This window comes from Gallinula chloropus (assembly GCF_964237585.1).
Source record: "Gallinula chloropus genome assembly, chromosome: 1".
Taxonomy (NCBI): Eukaryota; Metazoa; Chordata; class Aves; order Gruiformes; family Rallidae; genus Gallinula; species Gallinula chloropus.
In genome coordinates, this window is record NC_140085.1 from 188616886 (window position 1) to 188638194 (window position 21309).

A 21309-nucleotide genomic window follows, 5' to 3' on the forward strand; every position below is an offset into this window, starting at 1 on the left:
GCCCGACCCCTGCGAGCACAAGCTGGCCTCAGGCACCGCTGGCACCCCAAAAAGTGGGGTGGAGGTGGCTGGTATCCCAGTGGGTGTGCTGGTGCCTGGGGATGTGGGTGGGCTCGGAACGGGGCCAGCAGCACCCACAGGGGACCCTCACCCAGGCCCCCGAATGCTGAGCAGCGTCTCAGGGGCTGCAGTGGAGATAGGCCCTGAAGCCCCGAGGCTCGACCCAGAGGCCCTGAAGCAAGGCTGACCTCTAGATGAGTCTCACACCCCAGCACCGTGTTCCCTCCACAGCGGTCGGGATGCCGCTGTCTCTCTCTTCACATCTCTCTCAGATGGGCTTTCACCAAGGCCCGCTACTCCTTCCCCGAGCCCTGGCCCGGTGCCATGGAGGAGCTGGAAGCTCTCAAGCCATCGCCAGCCCTCCAGACCCATCAAGATCCTGAGGGACTGGGGACAGAGCCAGGGCCAGCCCTTCACCAAGACTTCCCACTGGATCTGCCACTGGAGACTGACCAAGAGCAGGGCCATGGACAGGTCTGGGACAGGCCATGAGCAGCACGGACATGGAGCCTTCTCCTAGCAGACACCCAGCCATGGACATGGACAAGGAGTAGCTGGTCCTCGAGGTCATCCACACTCTGTGCAGCGTGGAGCGAGAGTGCTACAAGGAGCTACAGGCGTCTCTGGTCCTGTGGCAAGGGGCTGCAAGGGGAGCCTGCAGTGTGATCCCACTTGGGGATCCCTCCCTCCAACCAATAGGAAGAAGGTGCTTGGCCAGATGAGTCTGCTGAAGCCCAGGCTGTGTCCCCGGTGTCTTGGAGAGGAGCAGCCAAGGCTGGACAAGGCTGCAGGGGAGGACTCAGTGAAGCAGGAAAACACATGTGATCCCCTGTGCGCCCAGCACCACCATAAACAATACCTGCTGAACAGCCACCAAGGCTGGGGAGTTTTGATTCCTGCTTTTCAAGGCATCACCCTCAACTCGGAGTCCTGTGCCAGTTGTGATTTTTGGCTGGCAGCCCCTGTACCCAGCTCCCAAGGAGATGCCCTCAAAGTTTCTGCCCCCCGGGAGATGCCGTGGGCAGCCTGTCCTTTCCAGCTCCCCCAAATGCCTTTTTCTTTTCTTTTTCATAGCTTTGTTCCATGGAGGCAGCATCAGAGCAGCCTCTCACTCCTGAAGAGCACCTTCCCCACCCCCACGCGGCTTCTCACGAGAGAAATTCTGCCTTCCCCGTTCCCCCCTCCCACCCCAATCCTCTCCTGTGGAACATGAGGTTATCACGCTGGAAGGACGGGATGCCATGCGGAGGGACCTGGAGAAGTGGGCCCAGGGGAACCTCATGAAGTTCCACAAGGACAAGTGCAGGGTCCTGCCCTTGGGTCGGGGAAATCCTCACTGTCAATCCAGGCTGGGAGAGGACGTGGTAGAGAGCTGGTGAGAGGTGTCCCTGCCCATGGCAGGGGGTGGGACTCAATGATCTTTGAGGTCCCTCGCAGCCCTGAGCAGTCTGTGACCATTGCTGGAAAAGCTTTGGGACAGCACAGGGAAGGACACAGAGTAGAAATCCGTGGTAGGGCTGTTGCAGAGCCGAGCCTCAGCTTGGGTACCCCAAGCGCTCCCAGTTTGGGCTATTTTGGACCGGAAACACCCATCTGTGCCCAGAAGCATCCCCTCCCCCTGGTGGCACAGACAGAAAGGAGCCCTTTGGCCACCAACAGATTTAATTCCCCAGTGCTGCTGCCAGAAAATCGGGGTCAGGGGTGTGTGGCTGCCCCCCACACCTGGGCCACTGGGGGTGGGCTGGGTGACAGCACCAGCACCAAAGGTCCCCAGTGATTTCAGTTCCCAGGTGGTGAAGCAGGGTGGGCTTGGTGTGAGCCAGGTGCTGCTCCACGGGGCTGGGTGTCACGCTGCCGGCGTGCCATGCACTCGCCGAAAGCACGGACCTGGGGCTGGCAATGGCGCCAGTCCTGCCGCGCCGCCATGCAGTCCTGCAGCTCCCGGTGCTGCGCGGCGCAGCCCGTGCGTGAGATCATGGCGTCCACTGGGTCCTCCTCCTCCTCCTCAGCCTTCTCCAACGATGGAGGGTTCCTGGCGTGCCCGGGTCTCGCCATCGCTGAGCCAGGCTGGAGCAAGGAAGCAGGGTTTGGGGTGCTACCTCCCCCTTTTTTGGGGGCACCCTCCCACCCTGCCCCTGTGGGTGTCCTCATGCAACCCCAGGAGGAGCTCAGCACCCCTCACACCCCATGCACCCTACCGCCCACTCATGGGGGCCCAGAACCTTCCCAAACCCACCGGTGCCTATCTCCCCTACTCCCACCCACGGGTGCCCAGCAACCTCCCAAATCTAGGTGTGCCTGTCTCCCCTGCCCCTGTGCCCCCTACACAAATTTCCGGGTGCCCAACACCCCACCCGTGGGTGCTCAGCACCCTCCTCACCCCCCACCCGCCCTTTCGCCCAGGCACGTGCTGTGCACTTTCTATGCCACTCCCGCGGGGGTCCAGCACCGCCCCCCACGGCCCCCGCATACCTCTCCCTCTCCCTCTCCCTCTCCCTCTCCCCCTCCCCCTCCCCCTCCCCCTCCCCCTCCCCCTCCCCCTCCCCCTCCCCCTCCCCCTCCCCCTCCCCCTCCCCCTCCCCCTCCCCCTCCCCCCCCCATACCCCTCCCCGTGCCTACCCAGCGGCGCAGCGCGGCCCCTTTAAGCCCGGTGACGGGGCGGGGCGCGGCCGCGGAAGCGCCCGCTCACTGGCGGCGTCTTTCCCTTTGCGCTTGGTGGGGGGCGGCGGGCAGGCCGCAGGCGGCAGAGGCGGCGTCGGCCGCGCTGGGATGGCGGCGGCGCTCCGGGTGCAGAGCGACTGGAGCCCGGCGCTGAGGTGGGCGCCGCCCTCGCGGTCCCCTTCCCCCCGCTCCCTTCTCTGCTCTCTTTCCTCCGGCTCCGCTCACAGCCGCTCTTCCTCTCCGCAGGAGGGACGAGGGTGAGGCCTGGCTGAGCTGCCGCAGCCCTGGTGAGTGCTGAGGCGGTGTGGGGGGGCTCAGGGGGTGGCAGGCTGGGGCGAGAGGAGGCACACGGGGACACAGCACGGGCAGTGCTGTCAGGGACCGCAGAGATGGTTGAGTCCCGCCCCCTGCCATGGGCAGGGACACCTCTCACCAGCCCCAGCTGCTCAAGGCCCCATCCAACCCAGCCTTGGACACCTCCAGGGAGGGGGCAGCCACCACTTCCCTGGGCACCCTGTGCCAGGGCCTCACCACCCTCAGAGGGAAGAATTTCTTCCCATTATCCAATCTAAATCTCCCCCCTTCCGGTTTAAACCCATCCCCCCTCGTTCTGTGTCTCCCTGCCCTTCTGAAAAGTCCCTTCCCAGCTTTCCTGTAGCCCCTTCAGGGACTGGAAGGTGCTGTAAGATCTCCCCAGAGCCTTCTCTTCCCCAGGCTGACCCAGACCACCTCTCCCAGCCTGGCTTCACAGCAGAGGTGCTTCAGCCCTCTGATCATTTCCGTGGCCTCCTCTGGGCTTGTTCCTCCAGTCCCATGTGCTGCTTACGTTGTGGACTCCAGAGCTGGATGCAGTACTTAAGAAATTAATTAGGTTTTTATCTAGTATAAACAGGGCAAGTGAATAGTTTTCAACTCTGTGCTCATGTTTTGTTCTAAAATCTGTCTCTAAGGGCTAAATTATATGAAAATGCTCCAGGCTGGGTTGGTGTAAAGAATTGCAGCAAAATTCCTTTCAGGTCCAGCTGAATCCATAACTTTTCCTTGTGTTTGTCAGGTTAATCAAGATCTTACTCACTTTTACAGTGCTAAACCTGAGGTTGAAACTAATAGCATTTACAGGATCCTAGAATCCCCTGGGTTAGAAGAGACCCTTGAGTTCACCGAGTCCAATCAGGGCCTGGTCCACCTCTAGATCATGTCCTTAAGCTCTTCATCTACACCCCTTTTAAATACCTCAAGTCTGGGGCTTAAGGGGGTGGAGGGTTGCTGTGGGTTAGGAGAGGTGAGGGCAGTTGGGGGGCTGTGTAAGGAGTGAGGGCGGTTGGGAGTGTTTCCTGTGTCTCAGGGAGGGCTGAGGGTGGTTGGGAGGGGTGCCCTGTGGTTTGGGGAGGGCTGAGGGGAAGATAAGCTGGGGAGCGGGTGGGGTTGAGAGGTGGCTGAGCTGATGGCTGTTCTCCCCACAGGGAAGCCCACCCTGTACGGCAGCTTGACCCGCCGTGGGCTCAGCAATGAGGGCGTCCCTGACATCGCTGCTTCCGAGGGCTTCGTGGTTGGGGAAGTCACCGAGGTGCTGGGGTGGGCTGGGGGATCGGTAACTGCCTTCTGTGTGTGAAGGGGTGGTACTGTTATACCAGCCAAAATAAGAGCCTAAAACTGTTTCCCAGTTCCCTGCATGGATTATCCAGCTGTCCTTGGCACCTCGCCTGTGCTGGGTCCTGGAGCTGGTCCGTAGCATCCGCTCATGAGTCTCCCTCTCTGGAGGTATTCAAGACCCATCTTGAGTTCCCAAGGTGAACTCAACTACAAGCCCCAAGCTGCTGTTCCCAGACTGCCACTGGTCACACACAGCCAAACTGGTGAGGTGGAACAGGTCTGGAACGAGGTGTACAGGGAAGGCAACAGCTCCCAGCAAAACAAAGTATATGGAGCAGGAGATCACCAGTATCTTCTCATGGAAGAACTTTTCCTGGTGAGGGTGAGGGAGCCCTGGGACAGGCTGCCCAGGGGGGTGTGGAGTCTCCTTCCCTGGAGATATTCCAGCCCTGTCTGGATGCCGACCTGTGCGCCCTGTCCTAGGGAGCTGCTTTGGCAGGGGGTTGGACCTGATGATCTCCTGAGGTTCCTTCCAACCCCTGGGATTTTGTGATCATGCTGGGGTCGTGTGTCCCATAATCTTAGCATCTCCTGACTTAGAAGGGACCCACATGGATCATAGAGTTCAACTCCTGGCTCTACACAGGCCCAGCCAACTCCTGTGGCCATAATGGCCATCACTTCCCACCCCAGGCTTTGTGTCTTGCAGCAGTAGAACGAAGCAAGCCCAACACTCTGCTTCATCCCTCCTCAGGCTCTTGAGAGACCACAGCCAGGTCCAAACCACAGTTCCACCTCGACAGCCTGACGGCCCTTCTAACTCTTCTTCTTCCCTTTTCTTCCCTCCTCTAGAAAAGCATTCTCATTTCTTGTCCACATGAAAATGCATCCACAAAGTTTCTGGCTCCTTACACAACTTTTTCCAGGATTCATCAGAAAAGTGTAAGTAACCTTGTGAAATGAGGTGGGGGGGAAACACATGGGACTGACCCCGAGCTTTCGCAGCGTGTCTCAGGCGTGTTGCATGCTTGGTCTGAGGGTTGACCAGCAGTGTGACTTCATATTTGAACTGGGTCATTAAATGTTATAGGATCAGAGAAACTTGGGGAAGTTGCTTGTGATTGGGAAAGCTGGAGAGCTGGGCAGGGAGAAACCAGGTGAGGTTTGATAAAAGCAAGTGGAGAGTCTTGCACTTGGGAAAGAATTGTACAGGCTGGGGGTGAGCTGCTGGAGAGGAGCTCTTCAGAGAAGGACTTGGAGGTCCTGGTGGGTGACAGGGTGGCCATGAGCCAGCAGTGTGCCCAAGGAGGCCAATGGGATCCTGGGGTGCATGAAGAGGAGCGTGGCCAGCAGGTCAAAGGAGGGGATCATCCCCCTCTGCTCTGCCCCGGTCAGGTCACACTTGGAGTGTTGTGTTCAGTTCTGGGCTCCCTGGTATAAAAGGGACAGGGATCTCCTGGAGAGAGTCCAGAGGAGGGACACGGAGATGATGAAAGGCCTGGAGCATCTCCCCTGTGAGGAAAGGCTGAGTGAGCTGGGGCTGTTCAGCCTGGAGAGAAGCAGCCTGAGAGGGGATCTGATCAATGGTTATCAATATCTGAAGGGTGGGACACAGGGGGACATGGCCAGCCTCTTCTCAGTGTCTGTGGGGACAGGACAGGGGGCGATGGCTTCAAGTTGGAAGTTTCTTGGGGTCCCTTCCAACCCAGACCAGTCTGTGATTCGATGATTCTTGTCCTTGTGTAAGGGTGTTAAGTGTTAGAAGAGCGTTACCAGGCTGGAACTGTGAAGCCGTGGTGATGGAAACTCTGCGAGGTGCTTTAAATCCCCCCAGCAGTGTATGTCTGGGGGTGACAGTAGCACCCGGGGATGTACTTAGCAGGTCTCCCCCAGCAAGGAATTAGGCTCTGGAGCAGAAAACCCTATGTAGGAGGTGACACAAAGCTAATGTTTGGTGTTTCCACCCTCCTGCAGGTTACCTGTCTCGACATTTCCAGCGGCGGTGGGCTCGGCGTGTCAACCAGCACAGATGGGACCATGAAAATCTGGCAGGCTGCAAATGGAGAAATAAGAGTAAGAGCATCTAGCTTTGATGTTGTGTGTTGGCTGTGACCTTAACAAAGTCCTTTGACCATGAATTCAGTCAGGCTACCCATACACTGTGGCCTAGGGAAGGTGGGAACCTGACTTTTGGTTGCAGAGCTAATTGAAATTATCCACCTGGGAGGTTTGAAGTTCAATCTCTTGGAAAGCCTGACTGCTCCCAAGGGAAATGATGGCTGGCAATCCAGAGGGAAATCCCAGGTTGAAAACGAGAAAGGGTGGTTAGGAATGACAGCTCCTAACCTGTGTGCTGCAAGCCCTGAATTGGCTTCTGCAGTAGAGAAGAGGTGAGGAAAAAGACTCCTGCCTGTGATGAATTAACTGGGTCGTGGCTAGAAACACCGGTTACTGTGGTTCTTGTGCAGCTTGACCTGTCAGCTGCTTGTTTAGCAATGGATAAAGACATTTCACCCGTTCTTAGAACCAAATGTAGCATCCTTTGCTGTGTAATTAGCGACTCCAGCAGTGGAGGGAGGCACAAAGTGGACCTGCCAGCTCTGTGCCTGCCTCAAATTGAGATGAGTTCCCTTGCAAGAACCCAGACCCAGAGGATTTGAGCTTAATCCACTGCCCACGTGTGAACACCAAGTTTTAGAATCCCAGACTGATCTGGGTTGGAAGGGACCCCAAGGATCACAGAGTTCCAACCGCCCTGCCACAGGCAGGGCCACCAACCTCCAGGCCTGGAGCTACACAAGGGTGCCCAGGGCCCCATCCAACCTGGCCTTGAACACCCCCAGGTACAGGGCACCCACCCCCTCTCTGGGCAGCCCGTTCCAGCCCCTCACCACTCTTTCTGGAAAGAACTTCCCCCTAATATCTAATTTAAACCTCCCCTCTGTTAGCTTTAATCCATCCCACTTGTCCTGCCATTAATTACCCTTTTAATAAGCCATTTCCCCTCCTGTTTATCTGCTCCCTTTAGGGAAGGGAAGGCTGCAGTGAGGTGCCCCCAGCTCCTTAAGCCTTTCTCCGTAGGGGAGGTGCTCCAGCCCTCTAATCATCTTTGTGGCCTCCTCTGACCCCTCTCCAACAGTCCCACATCTTTCTTGTGTTGGGGCCCCAGCTCTGGACACAGGACTCCAGCTGGGGCCTCCCGAGGGCAGAGCAGAGAGGGACAATCCCCTCTTCTCCAGTGTCACAGCTCAAGAGTCGCTCTGTGTAAGGGTGATAACAATGGAACTAGCACGTAGTTCTTTGTTTTCCAGAGACTGTTGGAAGGCCATGTGTATGATGTGAATTGTTGCAGGTTTTTTCCATCGGGCCTGGTGGTTCTGAGTGGAGGAATGGATGCCCAGCTAAAGATCTGGTCAGCAGAAGATGCCAGCTGCGTAGTAACATTTAAAGGTCACAAAGGAGGTACAGAGTGCTCAGGCTTTAAATACTGCTTCATCTGCCATGTGTATAACTGTTTTGTGCCTGAGGGGTAACGGTCAGTCACCAGCCTACTGGAACAGGCTGCCCAGGAGGGGAGAAGCCTCCCTTGTAAGGCAAGATAAGACAACCCCTTTTTCCTTTTTCTCCTTTGGGTTTTGGGGAAATACTTTGACTCCTCCAAGTCTCAGGATGTCACCATGTGAAGATGCCCTGGCTGCAGGGCTAACCAAGGGTCAATAAAAGCTGGGACTTGGCTACAGAAGCCCAGCCAGAGGTAGATTTTGAGTGGCACGTGGCCAGGGCTGTGGGCTTTGGCTTCTGCCCCCTCAGAAATCTGAAATGCGTTTAAAAGATGTGCCGGTTCTGAGGATAAACCTGGCTGGAGCTGTGTGGAGCCAGGAGTTGGACTCGGTGATCCATATGGGTCCCTTCCAAGTCAGGAGATTCTGGGATAAACAGCTCTAGGGTGAGGCTGAAGGCCACTCTCTACAGGGCGATGACAGGAAGAGTTTCATCTAGTGCAGTCACTACAGATATTTCTATTTGAGTTCTGGGAGCTTGATAGAATCACAAGGCTGGAAAAGACCTTAAGATCATCAAGTCCAACCATTCCCATCCTAAGCACAACCATAACCCTAAGTACCTCATCTACCCTTTTTTTAAAACACCCCCAGGGGTGGGGACTCAGCCCCCTCCCTGGGCAGCCTGTTCCACAGCCCCACAACTCTGCCAGGGAAGAACTTTTCCCTCCCATCTGAGCTGACCCTGCCCTGGTGCAGCTTGAGCCAATTTCTCTTTGTCCCATCTCCTGTCCCCTGGCTGAAGAGACCATCACCCACCTCTCTGCACCCTCCTGGCAGGTCAGTGGAGGTGCTGAGAAGGTCTCCCCTCAGCCTCCTGTTCCCCAGGCTCAACACCCCCAGCTCCCTCAGCTGCTCCTCAGATGATTTGCAAAGCATCAATTAAATCCTCTAACCATCATTTTTCAGATCCAGACTCAACATCCCCATGGTTAACTCTTTTGGGGATGTTAGCAACTGGAATGAACTGTGCTTCTGATGTTGCTGTAGCTGGATGATGTGGATGCTTCTTGCCCCACACAAGCCTTAGCATGATCCAGAGTTGGGCTGGGCTTGGACTTCTGTCCAAGTTAGAGGCTGATTTTGGAGCTGGAAACTCAGCTGTGGTATCAGCTCAGTCTGAGGCAAGGTGTTGCCAATTATTTTACTGGTGATTCATGAAGTCACAGAAGCATAGGGGTTGGAAGGCACCTCCAGAGCCCATTGGGTCCAACCCCCCTGCCAAAGCAGCTCCCTAGGACAGGTCACACAGGTCGGTGTCCAGCCGGGGCTGGAATATCTCCAGAGAAGGAGACTCCACACCCCCCGAGCAGCCTGTCCCAGGGCTCCGGCACCCTGACCATGAAAAGTTCTTCCACGATACTGGTGATAATCTGCCTTTGTGCCAGGTGATGGCTCCTGCTCCATATGCTTTGCTTTGCTGGGAGCTGTTGCCTTCCCCGTACACCTCGTTCCAGACTTGTTCCAGCTCAGCCAGTTTGGCTGCGTGTGACCGGTGGCAGTCTGGGATCAGCACTTTGGGGCTTGTAGCGGAGTTCACCTTGGGCAATGAGCTGCGGCGTCTGTCTGTCTTCCATGCTGTCTGTCTGACTGTGGCCTTTGCCTTGACACAGGTATTTTGGACACTGCCATTGTGGATCGGGGAAGAAATGTCCTCTCCTGCTCTAGGGATGGCACCGTGCTTCTCTGGGACTGCGGGAAATCCTCCTGCCTGGGTGTCATCGCTGACTGTGGCTCTCCTGTCAACGGCATCGCTGTGGGTGCTGCTGACAGCTCCCTCAACCTGGGCTCACCTGAAAAAGCTCCTAGTAAGGATCTTGCTCTTAAAAATTCGTATTTCTTCTCCTAGCCCAAACTGCTTAGGTTTGTCACCAATAATGCTGAGTGTGGGGCTTGCTTCTGTGCCCCTCCTATCTGGGGAAGGGACCCTGGGTGACCAGACCAGAGCACTCTGGTCCTGTGGAGGAGTTGAGCGTTATCAAGCAGGTTAAGACCGATTGAGTCTCTCTAATTGCTCCTGGGGTGTCTCAGTTACTGTTACACAGCCAGGGAATTTGAGTATTATAAAGGAAAAGCTTTATGTGGAGTGAACTGGAGACACATGGCTCTTTCCTTGTGGTGGTGTGGCTCTGGCTGGAGGCCAGACACCCACCAAAGCTGCTCTGTCAGTGCCCTTCTCAGCTGGACAGGGGGAAAATAGATATTGAGGGGCTCAGGAGTGGAGATAAGGGCAGGGAGAGATCATTCCACAATCAGCGTCACGGGCAGAACAGACTCAACAGGGAATAAAGGAGAGAGACTCTGGTTGATGGCACTGCCCTGCACCCCCAGTGACACCAGAGTCGGGTGATGAGAAGTGTGGCCAGATCTTAAAGCACCTCCCCCCACCCCTCCCTTGTCAGCAGACTGAGCTTTAGCCAGGATTTCGCTCCCTTCTTCCCCAGATTGTGGCACGGGGAGGGTCAGGGACTGGGGGAATGGGGATTTGGGTCAGTTTCTCACGAGCTGTTTTCCTTCCTTCTTAGCTGGGGAGGGAGGGATGGGGGCATTCCTCACCCCCTCCCCCTGCTGCACTGTGGGGTCCCACCCACAGCAGACAGTCCTCCAGGAACTTCTCCCAACATGAATCCTTTCCTGTGGGGCTTGAGCTCCTCACCAAGTGCCTCAGCGTGGGTCCTTCCATGGGGAGCCGACCTTCAGGCCCAGACTCCTCCAGCCTGGTCCCCTACAGGGTCACAAGCTTCCCTCCCCCCCGCCCAGCAGACCTGCTTCGGTGTGGGTCTGTCTGTCCACAGGCTCCAGGTTTCACTGCCAGGAGCTTGCTCACACCTGGGATTCCTACGGGGTCACAGCGCCCTTCAGGTGTTCCCACCTGCTCCAGCACGGGATCGTCCATGGGCTGTAGATGGGATCTCTGCTCCCTGTCATCATCCATGGGCTGTGGGGGGACACCCAATCCACCATGGGTTTCTCCAGGGGCTGCAGGGGCATCTTTCTCTCCGGCACCTGGGGTGCCTCCTCCACCCTTCCCTGCCCTTGGTAGCTGCACAGCTCCTCACATCTTCACTCCCTTCTCTGGGGGCACAAAGCAGCTGCTTGAGGGTTTGTTTCTCCTCACTGTGGTTCCCAGAGGTGCTGTGACCATCGCTGATGGGCTCAGCCTTGGTCAGCAACGACTCCGGCCTTGAGCCATCTGGTGTTTGCTCTGTGGGGCCTGCAGAGAGCTTCTGGCTGCTTTTTTGCAGCCCCCCTTCTCCATGAGAACCCAGCCACCCAAAACTGTGAGACTCAGGGTACAGAGTTAACACCATTACGGGTTCAGCTGTCGGGTTTGGGTATCACCAAGGCTCATTCCGTCCCCCGCTGGAGTTAACTGATGTCTTTGTCAGGTGACCGTGAGGTTGGGACAGAAGGGAAAGTCCTGCTGCTGGCTCGAGAAGATAAGAAGCTTCAAGCAGTGGGACTGCAGAGCAGGCAGCCGGTAAGGGGACTCTCAGAGGTGTTTCCCTGGGGAAGGTGCTAGAAAATCCGCTCAGAGGCATCAGGCCTTTGGCTTCTGTTTCCTTGGGTTGGAAGCTGTGGGTTGTGTGGCTGTGCAGAGCACTGGGCAGAGGAATGAAACCAGGTTCAAAACAACCCAGATCAGTGAGGTGGTTAGTGTTAATCCTGTTCCTTTCCCCTGGTGAGGTCCCCCCCAGGCCACACAACGGGACAGAGCCAGGCCAGGTGGTGGTGGGGAGCTGATCCACCTGCCTTTGGGCTTGTGTGCTCCCCAGATACGCTCTAAACGAAACCCCAGTACCACAAAGTACTTCCTACTGTGCCAGATTTATTTGAGAGCGGGGAGGTTAAGGATTAAGAATTGGCTCTGGAATTTAACCCAGGTACTGGGTTAAATGAAAGGCTCTTTAAACACTGGCCAGTAGATGTCATTGTGAGTGCAGGAACCACAGGCTGCCTCCTGCATCCAGAGTGGAAAGCTGCTCTTGGTTCTGCCTGGTGTTTTAACCACGGTGTGAAGGGAACCTCAGGTGGTCAGCAGTCCATTGCTCTCCTTTTGGAGAGGGAAGATGGTGGTGAATGGAGTCACAAGTGGTGTTCCTCAGGGGTTGGTCCTCCAACCCACCCTCTTTAATATCTTCATTGATGATTTGGAGGAGGGAATTGTGTGCTCCTTCAGTAAGTTTGCAGATGACACCAAGTTAGGGGGAAGTGTGGATCTGGCAGAGGATCGGAATGCCCTCCAGAGGGACCTGGGCAGCTTGGATCGATGGGGAGAGGCCAGTGGGATGGAGTTCAACACGGTGACACGACGGATCATGACGTGAGGAGGTCTCCCCTCAGCCTCCTCCAAGCTGAACACCCCCAGCTCCCTCAGCCACTCCACGCAGGATCAAATCTCGGCCTTTTGGCTAAGAGTGTAGTGTCTCTTCTTATCAGTTTAATATCTGATACGTCCTTGATGAGAGGGTTTTATATTAAATGAATTTTTGGTCCTGGGAGTTGAACCCTGAATTTGCCTGTGGCAAGGGGGTGGGAACTTGGGGTCCCTTCCAACCCAGACCATTCTGTGATCCTGTGATTTGCCCTCCAGCCCCTTCCCCAGCCTGGTTGCCCTTCTCTGGACACATTCCAGGACCTCGACGTCCTTCTTACGGTGAGGAGCCCAGAACTGGACCCAACAGTCGAGGTGCAGCCTCACCAGTGCCCAGTCCAGGGACACAGGATCATTGAGTCCAACCCCAGGATCCAGGAGCATTTCCTGACTGCGCCGTGTCTGCTGACTTGGCGAGACTGATCCTGGAGACCTGTTCTCCTGCCCATCTTGGAGCAGGGCTGAGGGGTTACTCACCTGGCTCTGGGTTTGCCAGTTTGTGCTGTGGCTCCTGGAACTTCTGGGTGTCCCGTGGCCTCATCTGTCAGTGTCTGACCCTTGCATTTGTTCCTGTGTCCTCAGGTGTTCCTCTTCATCGGATCCGATGCGTTCAACTGCTGCACGTTCCTCTCTAGTACCTACATCCTAGCAGGGACTCAGGATGGGAACATCTATCAGCTGGATGTGAGAAATATTAAGTGAGTGTGTGCCAGGAGCTGTGAGTTATTGAACAACCAACATGATCTCCTACTGGAAGGCGACCTGCTCAGTAAAAGGATCATATAATCATAGACTGGTCTGGGTTGGAAGGGACCCCAAGGATCATAGAGTTCCCACCCCCTGCCACAGGCAGGGCCACCAACCTCCAGGCCTGGATCTACACAAGGTTGCCCAAGGCCCCAGACCATCCTGGCCTTGAACACCCCCAGGGACGGGGCACCCACCACCTCTCTGGGCAGCCTGTTCAAGAGGGAAAGGTGTGGATGTTGTCTACCTGGACTTCAGTAAAGCCATTGATGCTGTTTGTTAGGGCATTCTCCTGGAGAACCTGGCTACTCAGGGCTTGGGTGGGCTTACGCTTCACTGGGTAAGAAAAAGAGCTGGATCCCCGGGCCCAAAGAGTTGTGGTGAATGGAGTTAAATCCAGTTGGTGGCCGGTCACAAGTGGTGTTCCCTGGGCTCAGTTCCCAGACACTCCTGGGTGATCACTGATCACACCCCCACGTCCTGCAGATGTTCCTCCTGTTATCTTCTAACCCTGAGCTCGTATTCACGCATTGGGGTGGGCTCCTGACTACAGCCTGTAACCACCTTCCTTGTTTCTTCTCCTCCTTCTAGTGCTCCAATCCAGGTGATCCATAGATCAGGAGCACCAGTGCTTTCGCTGCTCCCATACCGAGACGGATTTATCGCCAGCCAAGGTACCTCAAGTGTTCCCCTCTTCCAGTAGAAATTGTAGAAGCAAATTGAGGAGCTTTGTGCTCTTCGTTACCCTTTTACATATAAGCACAGTCTGTGTGGGCAGTGTGTCCCTGGCAATGAGTGAGGGGATGTAGCTGTGTTACATGGCTGCTGTTGGCATCGTGAGTTCCGTTCCTCACCTTCCCTGTGTTCCTCCAGAATAGGGTCTGAGGGCGCCTCTCGGCTGCTAGAGCCTTTTCTCATCTCTCTGACATCTTCACAGCATGTTTCCCTCTGTACCCTGTGATCAGTGACCCTGTACTGGGCATTGGTGAGGCTGCTCCTCCAGTGCTGAGTCCAGTTCTGGGCTCTTCACCATAAGAAGGACATGGAGGTCCTGGAGCGAGTCCAGAGAAGGGCAGCCAGGCTGTGGAAGGGGCTGGAGGGCAAATCCTCTGAGGAGCGGCTGAGGGAGCTGGGGGTGTTGAGTCTGGAGAAGAGGAGGCTGAGGGGAGACCTTCTCAGCACCTCCACTGACCTGCCAGGAGGGTGCAGAGAGGTGGGCGATGGTCTCTTCAGCCGGGGGACAGGAGATGGAACAAAGTGAAATGGGCTCAAGCTGCGCCAGGGCAGGGTCAGCTCAGATGGGAGGGAAAAGTTCTTTCCTGGCAGAGTTGTGGGGCTGTGGAACAGGCTGCCCAGGAAGGGGACTGCGTTGGACTTGATGAGCTTAAAGGTCTTTTCCAACCTCAGGATTCTGTGCCCAGGCCTTTTCACTGGGCCCACTGGAGCTGTCTGTAATTAAGAGCGTGGCTCACTTCACTAATCGCCCTGTTTTCCTTCCTCTGGCCAGGCGATGGAACCTGCTTCATCATTCAGCAAGACCTCGATTACATCCTGGATCTCACAGAAGCGGACTGTGACCCTGTGTACAAGGTGAGGGATGCTGTCTTATCACCCCAGGTAAGGGGTGTAGGGAAGCTTGATGCCAGGTAGCAGGCAGCTGCCCTTATCTCAGGACTTGGCAGCCTGCACCTCAGGTTCCTTCACACAGTTGCCTTTTAAGCTGGTTTCCCCCCCTCCCCCAAATAATCTAAATATTTGGCATAAACAAACCCTCTGGCCTTTTATCTGCATCATGCAGGAGCGATACCAAAGCAGCAGAGTAGCTTGGGTGTTGTAGCAGCTCTGGCAGAATTAACTGAACTGTGAATTAATTGCTTGGAGGATCCTTGGGGGTAGAAGCAACAGCTGGCTGGGCACTGCTGCCTCTTCTCTTGCCCCCTGGTGACTCGGGACCCAAAAGCAGGCCTCTGGCTCCTGTGTTTCCAGACACTCCGCTGCCCTTGGGAGTGTGACATGGGTTCCCTCAGCTCTCAGCTTGGTGGTGCCAGTGGAAATGTGCTTTTGGTTTTAACCCACAGAATCACCAGGTTGGAAAAGTCCTTTAAGCTCAGGGAGTCCTGTCCTGTGCTGACCCAGATCTCTCAGTCCCTCATCTCCCCATCTGTTAAACACAGCCAGGGGTGGGGACTCTCTGCCCTCCCTGGGCAGCCTGTTCCACAGCCCCACAACTCTGCCAGGGAAGAACATTTCCCTCCCATCTGAGCTGACCCTGCCCTGGTGCAGCTTGAGCCCATTTCCCCTTGTCCCCTGGCTGAAGAGACCATCGCCCACCTCTCTGCAGCCTCCTGTCAGGTAGCTGTAGGTGCTGAGAAGGTCTCCCCAACCCACTCCAGCTCTGCCAGCCGGTTTTCCCCCTTCTAAGTACCACTGCTGTGGAGGCTGAGATCTGACCCACACAAGTCCTTGGTGTCTCAGCCCCTTTTTGCATTTAACAGAAGAACCTCTGTTTGAGGGAATCAATGCCAGAAACAGGCTGTTAGCTGTCACTTGAGCAGCAACTCTCCTTAAATCCCACTTTCCCCTCCCTCTTTTTCAGGTAGCTGCTTGGGAGAAGCAAATTTACACGTGCTGCAGAGATGGCATAGTGAGGAGATACCAACTTTCTGACCTTTAGTTGCCTGGATCAGTGTGGAGTTGCACCAAAGTAACTCTTCCAAGCTTATTTTCTGGGGTGGTATGTTTGAGGTGCGTGTGTAGAAGCTTCTGAGGCCTGTGGAATCTTCTGAGGCTGTTGGGATGAGCGGGCTCTGTACAGCTGGTTTTGGGGATGTTTCTTACTGTGGGACAACTTTGGATTTTATTTTTTTAAATTTGGAGAGAGGGGCTCTGAGGTGTCAGGGAGGGTCTTGTGCTGCCACACATCTTCTCACTGCTGGCATGGGGCGTGGGGCGTGTGTGCAAACTAATAAAATATATTGGATGTGGGGGTGACCTTATGGCAGAATGGCCTGAAATAAAGCAACACAACACCATGTGGGAAATACATTTTCACAGACTCACAGAACTGCAGGGGTTGGAAGGGACCTCCAGAGCCCATCGGGTCCACCCCCCCTGCCAAAGCAGCTCCCTAGGACAGGTCGCACAGGTCGGTGTCCAGACGGGGCTGGAATATCTCCAGAGAAGGAGACTCCACACCCCCCTGGGCAGCCTGTCCCAGGGCTCCCTCACCCTCACTGGGAAGAAGCTCTTCCCCAGATTGGTGTGGAACTCCCTGTGCTCCAACTTGAGGCCATCGCCCCTTGTCCTGTCCCCACACACACTGAGAAGAGGCTGGCCATGTCCCCCTGTGTCCCACCCTTCAGATATTGATACCCATTGATCAGATCCCCTCTCAGGCTGCTTCTCTCCAGGCTGAACAGCCCCAGCTCACTCAGCCTTTCCTCGGAGGGGAGATGCTCCAGGCCTTTCATCCTCTCTGTGTGCCTCCCTCCTCTGGACTCTCTCCAGGAGCTCCAAGAAAACTCATTTTAAAAAGCCAAAGTGTTTTTAAAAGGAAATAGAAGGAACCCGCGGGCGAGGCGGGGCCCGGGGCGGGAGGGCAGAACTGCCCCTGCCGTGCTGCCCTGCGCGGCCCGGAAGCGCCGGGCTCCATGGCAACGGGACGCCATGGGGCAGAACTACTACGCCGTGCTGGGCCTGGAGCGGGGGGCCGCGGACGCCGACATCAGGAAGGCGTGAGGGGCTGCGGCCTGGCGGAGAGGGGAGCCCCAAGGCCGGCCGGCCCTGGGGGTGTGCGGGACGGGGGTGTTGGGGATGGGGGAAGCCCCGTGTGTCTCCGCAGCAGGGCCCTGAAGTGGGAGGTGGGGAGGAGGGAGGGGCCTGGGAGAAGCGGCAGGGCCACAAATCCTGGGAGAAGGAGGGAGGGAGCAGCCGGGGCTGGGGGTGTCCTGTCCCCGCGTCCCCGCCCCCCCAGGGCTGGCTGGCTGCAAGGCTGGCTTTTCCCTTCTTTTCCCCTCCATAGCTATCGGAAACTGGCCTTAGAGAATCATCCATTCAAATGCAAGGAGCCCTGGGCACCGGAGAGGTTCAGGCAGCTGGCAGAGGCCTATGATGTGCTCAGCGACCGTAAGTGTGGGGACAGTCCCTGCCCCTGGGTCTGGGGGGGGGGGTGGGCCTGGCAGTGAGACGCCTCTGCTCCGGCCAGAGGTCTAAGCCCCCTGTCATTAGCACCCTATGGAGGTGGCATCAGCCCTTGAGCCCCAGCAGCTGGCAGCTCTTCCTGCTGCCATCCCACTTGGAGAGGGATGGAAGCCCTTCTCCAGTCTCTTCCCGATCGCAGCCTGGATCTCAGGCTCTTCCCCTGCTGTGGGAGACCATGGCCGGTGCTGACTCCTCCTTGTTCCCTAAGCCATGAAGAAAGGGATCTACGACAAGTATGGAGAAGAGGGTCTCAAAGGTGGCATCCCCTTGGAGTTTGGGGACGAGAACCCCTGGAGCGTGGGCTACGTGTTTCACAACAACCCTGACAAAGTCTTCAGGGAGTTCTTTGGTGGAGACAACCCCTTTGCAGGTAGGTGGGGGTGACACTCTCCTAACACATGAGCATGTGGCTGTGAAGTTTAACAGGGGCAAGTGCTGCATTCTGCCCCTGGGAAGGGGTGACTCTGGCTGCACACCCAGGCTGGGGGATGAGACACTGGAGGCCAGTCGTGCTGAGAGGGGTTTGGGGGAGTCTTGGTTGATAGCAAGTTACCCTTGAACCAGCAGCATGTGCAAGCAGCCAGGAGGGGCAACCACATCCTGGGGTGCTCTGACTTGACCTGTGTGGAGCCAGGGGTTGGACTCGATGGGCCTTATGGGTCCCTTCCAGCTCAGGAGGTCCTGGGATTCAAAATAAACACACTCCTAGGGAAAGACCACTTCAGCTGGAGCGGGAATGTGGTCACAAGCAGAAGGAGATGAGAGGTTCCTGTTTGCCTGGCATCCTTGGGGTGCTCCGTGATAAGGAGACCCCAGGGGACTCCCCGACCTCTGGTCAGAGTGAGGTGACCCCCTGCTCTGCTCACTCACCCAGAGTTCTTTGACAAGGATGGCTCGGAGCTGATCCTGCCCTTCGGAGGGCTGCGAGGAAGAGGAGCGATGAAGCAAGACCCCCCGATCGTGCGGGATCTCTACCTCTCCCTTGAAGACCTTTTCCATGGCTGCACCAAGAAGATTAAGATCTCCCGTAGGGTGGGTGGAGGTGGGGAGCTCAGCAGGGGGAGGAATTTGGGTCTGGACTCTGGCTGTAGGATGTTTTGGTGGCAGAACCTGAGGTTTTAGAGCTGGTCCTGCTCAGGGGGCTTGGCAGACCCCGGCACTCCGCATCTGTGCTGTGCCACAGAGAGGAATCTGAACCAGACTGAGCACAGATGCTGGAAGGATCTGAGCTGGTACCCTCCTCCTCTGGCTGGAGATGGGGAAATCAGCAGGAGGGGATGATGTAAAAGCTGATGGGAACAAGGGGCTTATTTTGGAGAGGGGACACAGCATTACCTGGGCAACCACAGACTCATTTTCCCTTGGGGCTGCATCTCCTTCGTGCTGTCAGCAATCTGTATCCCTCTTCCTGCTGTCACCATCTCCTGGTTCCAGCCCTGAGTGTCTCCTGCTCAGTCTGACTCCATTTGTCCCTGCCATGCTGTGGAGTTGGAGCCACCCTCACTCTCCTCTGCACCGGCTTGAACGCAGCTGGATGAGCAGAGCAGCTGTGACCCCCTCTACGTGCTGTCCCTCAGGGTGTCACAACCCTGAGGAGCAGGACTTGGGGGTACCAGTGGGTGAGAAACTGGCCATGACCTGTCACTGTGCGCTGGCAGCCCAGAAAGCCCCCCCTGTCCTGTGCTGCATCCCCAGCAGCAGGACCAGCAGGGCTGGGAAAGGGGGATTCTGCCCCTGTGTTTGGGGGTCCGCAGGACAAGGAGGACATGGAGCTGTGGGAGCCAGTCCCCAGGAGCCCCAGAGATGATGGGAGAGCTTGAGCCCCTCTGCTCTGGAGCCAGGCTGGGAGAGCTGGGCTGGCTGAGCCTGGAGGAGAGAAGGCTGCTTCTGGGGAGAGCTCCCAGCCCCTTCCCATCCCTCAAGGAGAGCTGGAGAGGGGCTGGTGCCCAGGGCAGGGAGGGCCGGGCCCAGGGAAATGGCCTTGAGCTGCAAGAGGGCAGCTGGAGAGGGGCTGGGGGGCAGAAATCCTTCCCAGGGAGGGGGGAGGCCCTGGCACAGGGTACCTGGAGAAGCTGGGGCTGCCCCTGGCTGCGTCTCAGGGTTCAAGGCCAGGTTGGATGGGGCCTGGGGCACGCTGTGCTGGTGGGGGTGTCCCTGCCCGTGGCAGGGAGGCACTGGGGGGGAATTGGAGGTCCCTTCCAAGCCAACCCAGTCTGTGATTCTCTGAGCCAGCTCTTCTGATCCCCTCATCTCCCCCAGGTGATGAATGAAGATGGTCAGACAAGCACCATGAGAGAGAAAATCCTGACGATCGAGGTGCAGCCGGGGTGGAAGCGGGGCACTCGCATCACCTTTGAGAAGGAAGGAGACCAGGTAATGGTCATGGTGGGAAGTTCTGGGCCGGGTTTCCTCAGGACCAACCATCTCTCCAGGCCATGGGCACTTTGTCACATGGCTCCCAGCACAATTCCCTGGTCCTGATAGAAAACCATTTGGTTTCTAGCAAACCATCCCCAGGTGTCTTTTCAGTTTGGGTTTTTCTCCCCTTAATTTTAGGGCCCAAACATCATCCCATCTGACATCACCTTTGTTGTCCAAGAGAAACTCCACCCGAGGTTTCAAAGAGTCAACGACAACCTCACCTATGTCAGCACCATCACCTTGGGAAAGGTAAAGAGCCAAGGGAGGCAACGGGGCCAAGCCCAAACCTCTGCTTTCCCTCTGGGGCTGCAGGTGCAGCTCTGAGTCCCACTCCTGTGCCTTGCAGGCCCTCATCGGCTGCACGGTGGACGTGAAAACGCTGGACGGGCGGCTGCTCAACATCCCCATCAACGACATTGTGGAGTAAGTGCTGCTGGGCAGATGGATGGCTGGGCTGGGTGGCCAGATGGGGCCTTTCTGCAGAGCTCGGTGGCCAAGGAGATGAACAGGCGCTCGGGAAGAATCACAGACTCACAGAGTCACAGGGTTGGAAAAGCCCTTTAAGCCTCAGCCTCCTCTTCTCCAGCTCCCTCAGCCGCTCCTCAGAGGATTTGCCCTCCAGCCCCTTCCCCAGCCTGGTTGCCTATTTCTGACTGGCCACCCGGGCACACTGCTGGCTCATGGTCAGTCACCCACCACCCCCAGGTCCTTCTCTGCCTGACAGCTCTCCAGCCAGTCTCCCCCAGCCTGTAGCACTGCTCGGGGTTGTTCTGTCCCATGTGCAGCACTCCAGCCTGTTCAGATCCCTCTGAAGAGCCTCCCTACCCTAAGGCTGATCAACACTTCCTCCCAGCTTAGTGTCATGACCTCAGGATTGACCTGGAAAAAGGTGGGAAAGGCAGTGAGGTGAAGGCTGGGTGGTAGAGCCCACAGGGCACGGGACGTGGGGATGTGAGGCTGGAGGAGGACGGGCTGTCAGTTGAAGCTGGAGGAGCAAAGTGACCTCCAGAAACCCCCTGAGAAGCGTGCATGGGGCTCTGTGCCGTGACACGTGGCTGTGGGCTCCAGGCCAGGATTGTCCTGTGGCTCCTCAGCCCCTTCCTTTGCTTTGCAGCCCCAAGTACTGCAAGGTGGTGCCAGGGGAGGGGATGCCGCTGCTCCACGACCCCAGGCGCAAGGGCGACCTCCTCATCTACTTCAACATCTGCTTTCCCAAGAACCTTACAGCTGAGCAGAAACTGCTCTTGCAAAGGGCTCTCCTCTCCTAGGGGACAATGTCCTTCCCCTTCCCCTCTCACCAATAAAGTGCTGGAGCCAGCACTGTCACAGGCCAGAGCTGGGTGCAGCCCTGGGATCCTTGAGGCTGTTTCTCCTGTCTCTCAGCTCCACCTTGTTTTCCCAACATGGTGCCAGCCTGCAGCAACCCAGAGGGTGATGGAGGATTCTTGTGGGGAGGGGGGGAGCAGGGGGGCTTGCAGTACTCCCAGCACAGCTCATGCATGAGGGCAGGGAGGGTTTGGGCGTGCGGGGATGGCAAGGGGAGTACTGGGAGGTAGGGGAAAAGATTTACTCCAAGCCTCGCTGTAGCCATGACAACGGTTGGGCTCTGGCAGATGTGATCCCTGAGGTGCCTCCAGGATGGTGGCGATGGCCTCAGGCGTTGGGCTCAGGAGGGGACCCCCTGCCCATGGC

At 56.9% G+C, this 21309-nt stretch overlaps 2 protein-coding genes across 2 annotated transcripts; both read left to right on the top strand.

The window, feature by feature from the left end:
* The first annotated feature begins 2786 nt into the window (after positions 1–2786).
* Positions 2787–15992, top strand: LOC311195354 (proteasomal ATPase-associated factor 1-like). Its single transcript, XM_084268737.1, has 12 exons — positions 2787–2876; positions 2968–3008; positions 4185–4288; positions 5167–5256; positions 6289–6387; positions 7626–7776; positions 9488–9682; positions 11264–11355; positions 12832–12947; positions 13588–13670; positions 14504–14586; positions 15593–15992. The coding sequence occupies exons 1-12, from the start codon at positions 2830–2832 to the stop codon at positions 15668–15670; spliced, it is 1179 nt and encodes a 392-aa protein (XP_084124863.1). The 5' UTR covers positions 2787–2829; the 3' UTR covers positions 15671–15992.
* Positions 15993–16662: 670 nt separating this feature from the next.
* On the top strand, positions 16663–20942 carry LOC311198538 (dnaJ homolog subfamily B member 13-like; the record flags this gene model as incomplete). Its single annotated transcript, XM_084272513.1, has 8 exons — positions 16663–16730; positions 17018–17121; positions 17405–17566; positions 18071–18228; positions 19456–19569; positions 19753–19866; positions 19964–20040; positions 20732–20942. 8 exons carry the CDS (start codon positions 16663–16665, stop codon positions 20883–20885), a joined length of 951 nt encoding a protein of 316 aa, XP_084128639.1. The 3' UTR covers positions 20886–20942.
* Positions 20943–21309: the final 367 nt, after the last annotated feature.

Coding starts and splice junctions, on each gene's coding strand:
- LOC311195354 (XM_084268737.1), top strand. CDS start 2,830: ATGGCGGCGGCGCTCCGGGTGCAGAGCGACTGGAGCCCGGCGCTGAG. Junction 2,877..2,967: donor GACTGGAGCCCGGCGCTGAG/GTGGGCGCCGCC, acceptor TCCTCTCCGCAG/GAGGGACGAGGGTGAGGCCT. Junction 14,587..15,592: donor ACTGTGACCCTGTGTACAAG/GTGAGGGATGCT, acceptor CCTCTTTTTCAG/GTAGCTGCTTGGGAGAAGCA.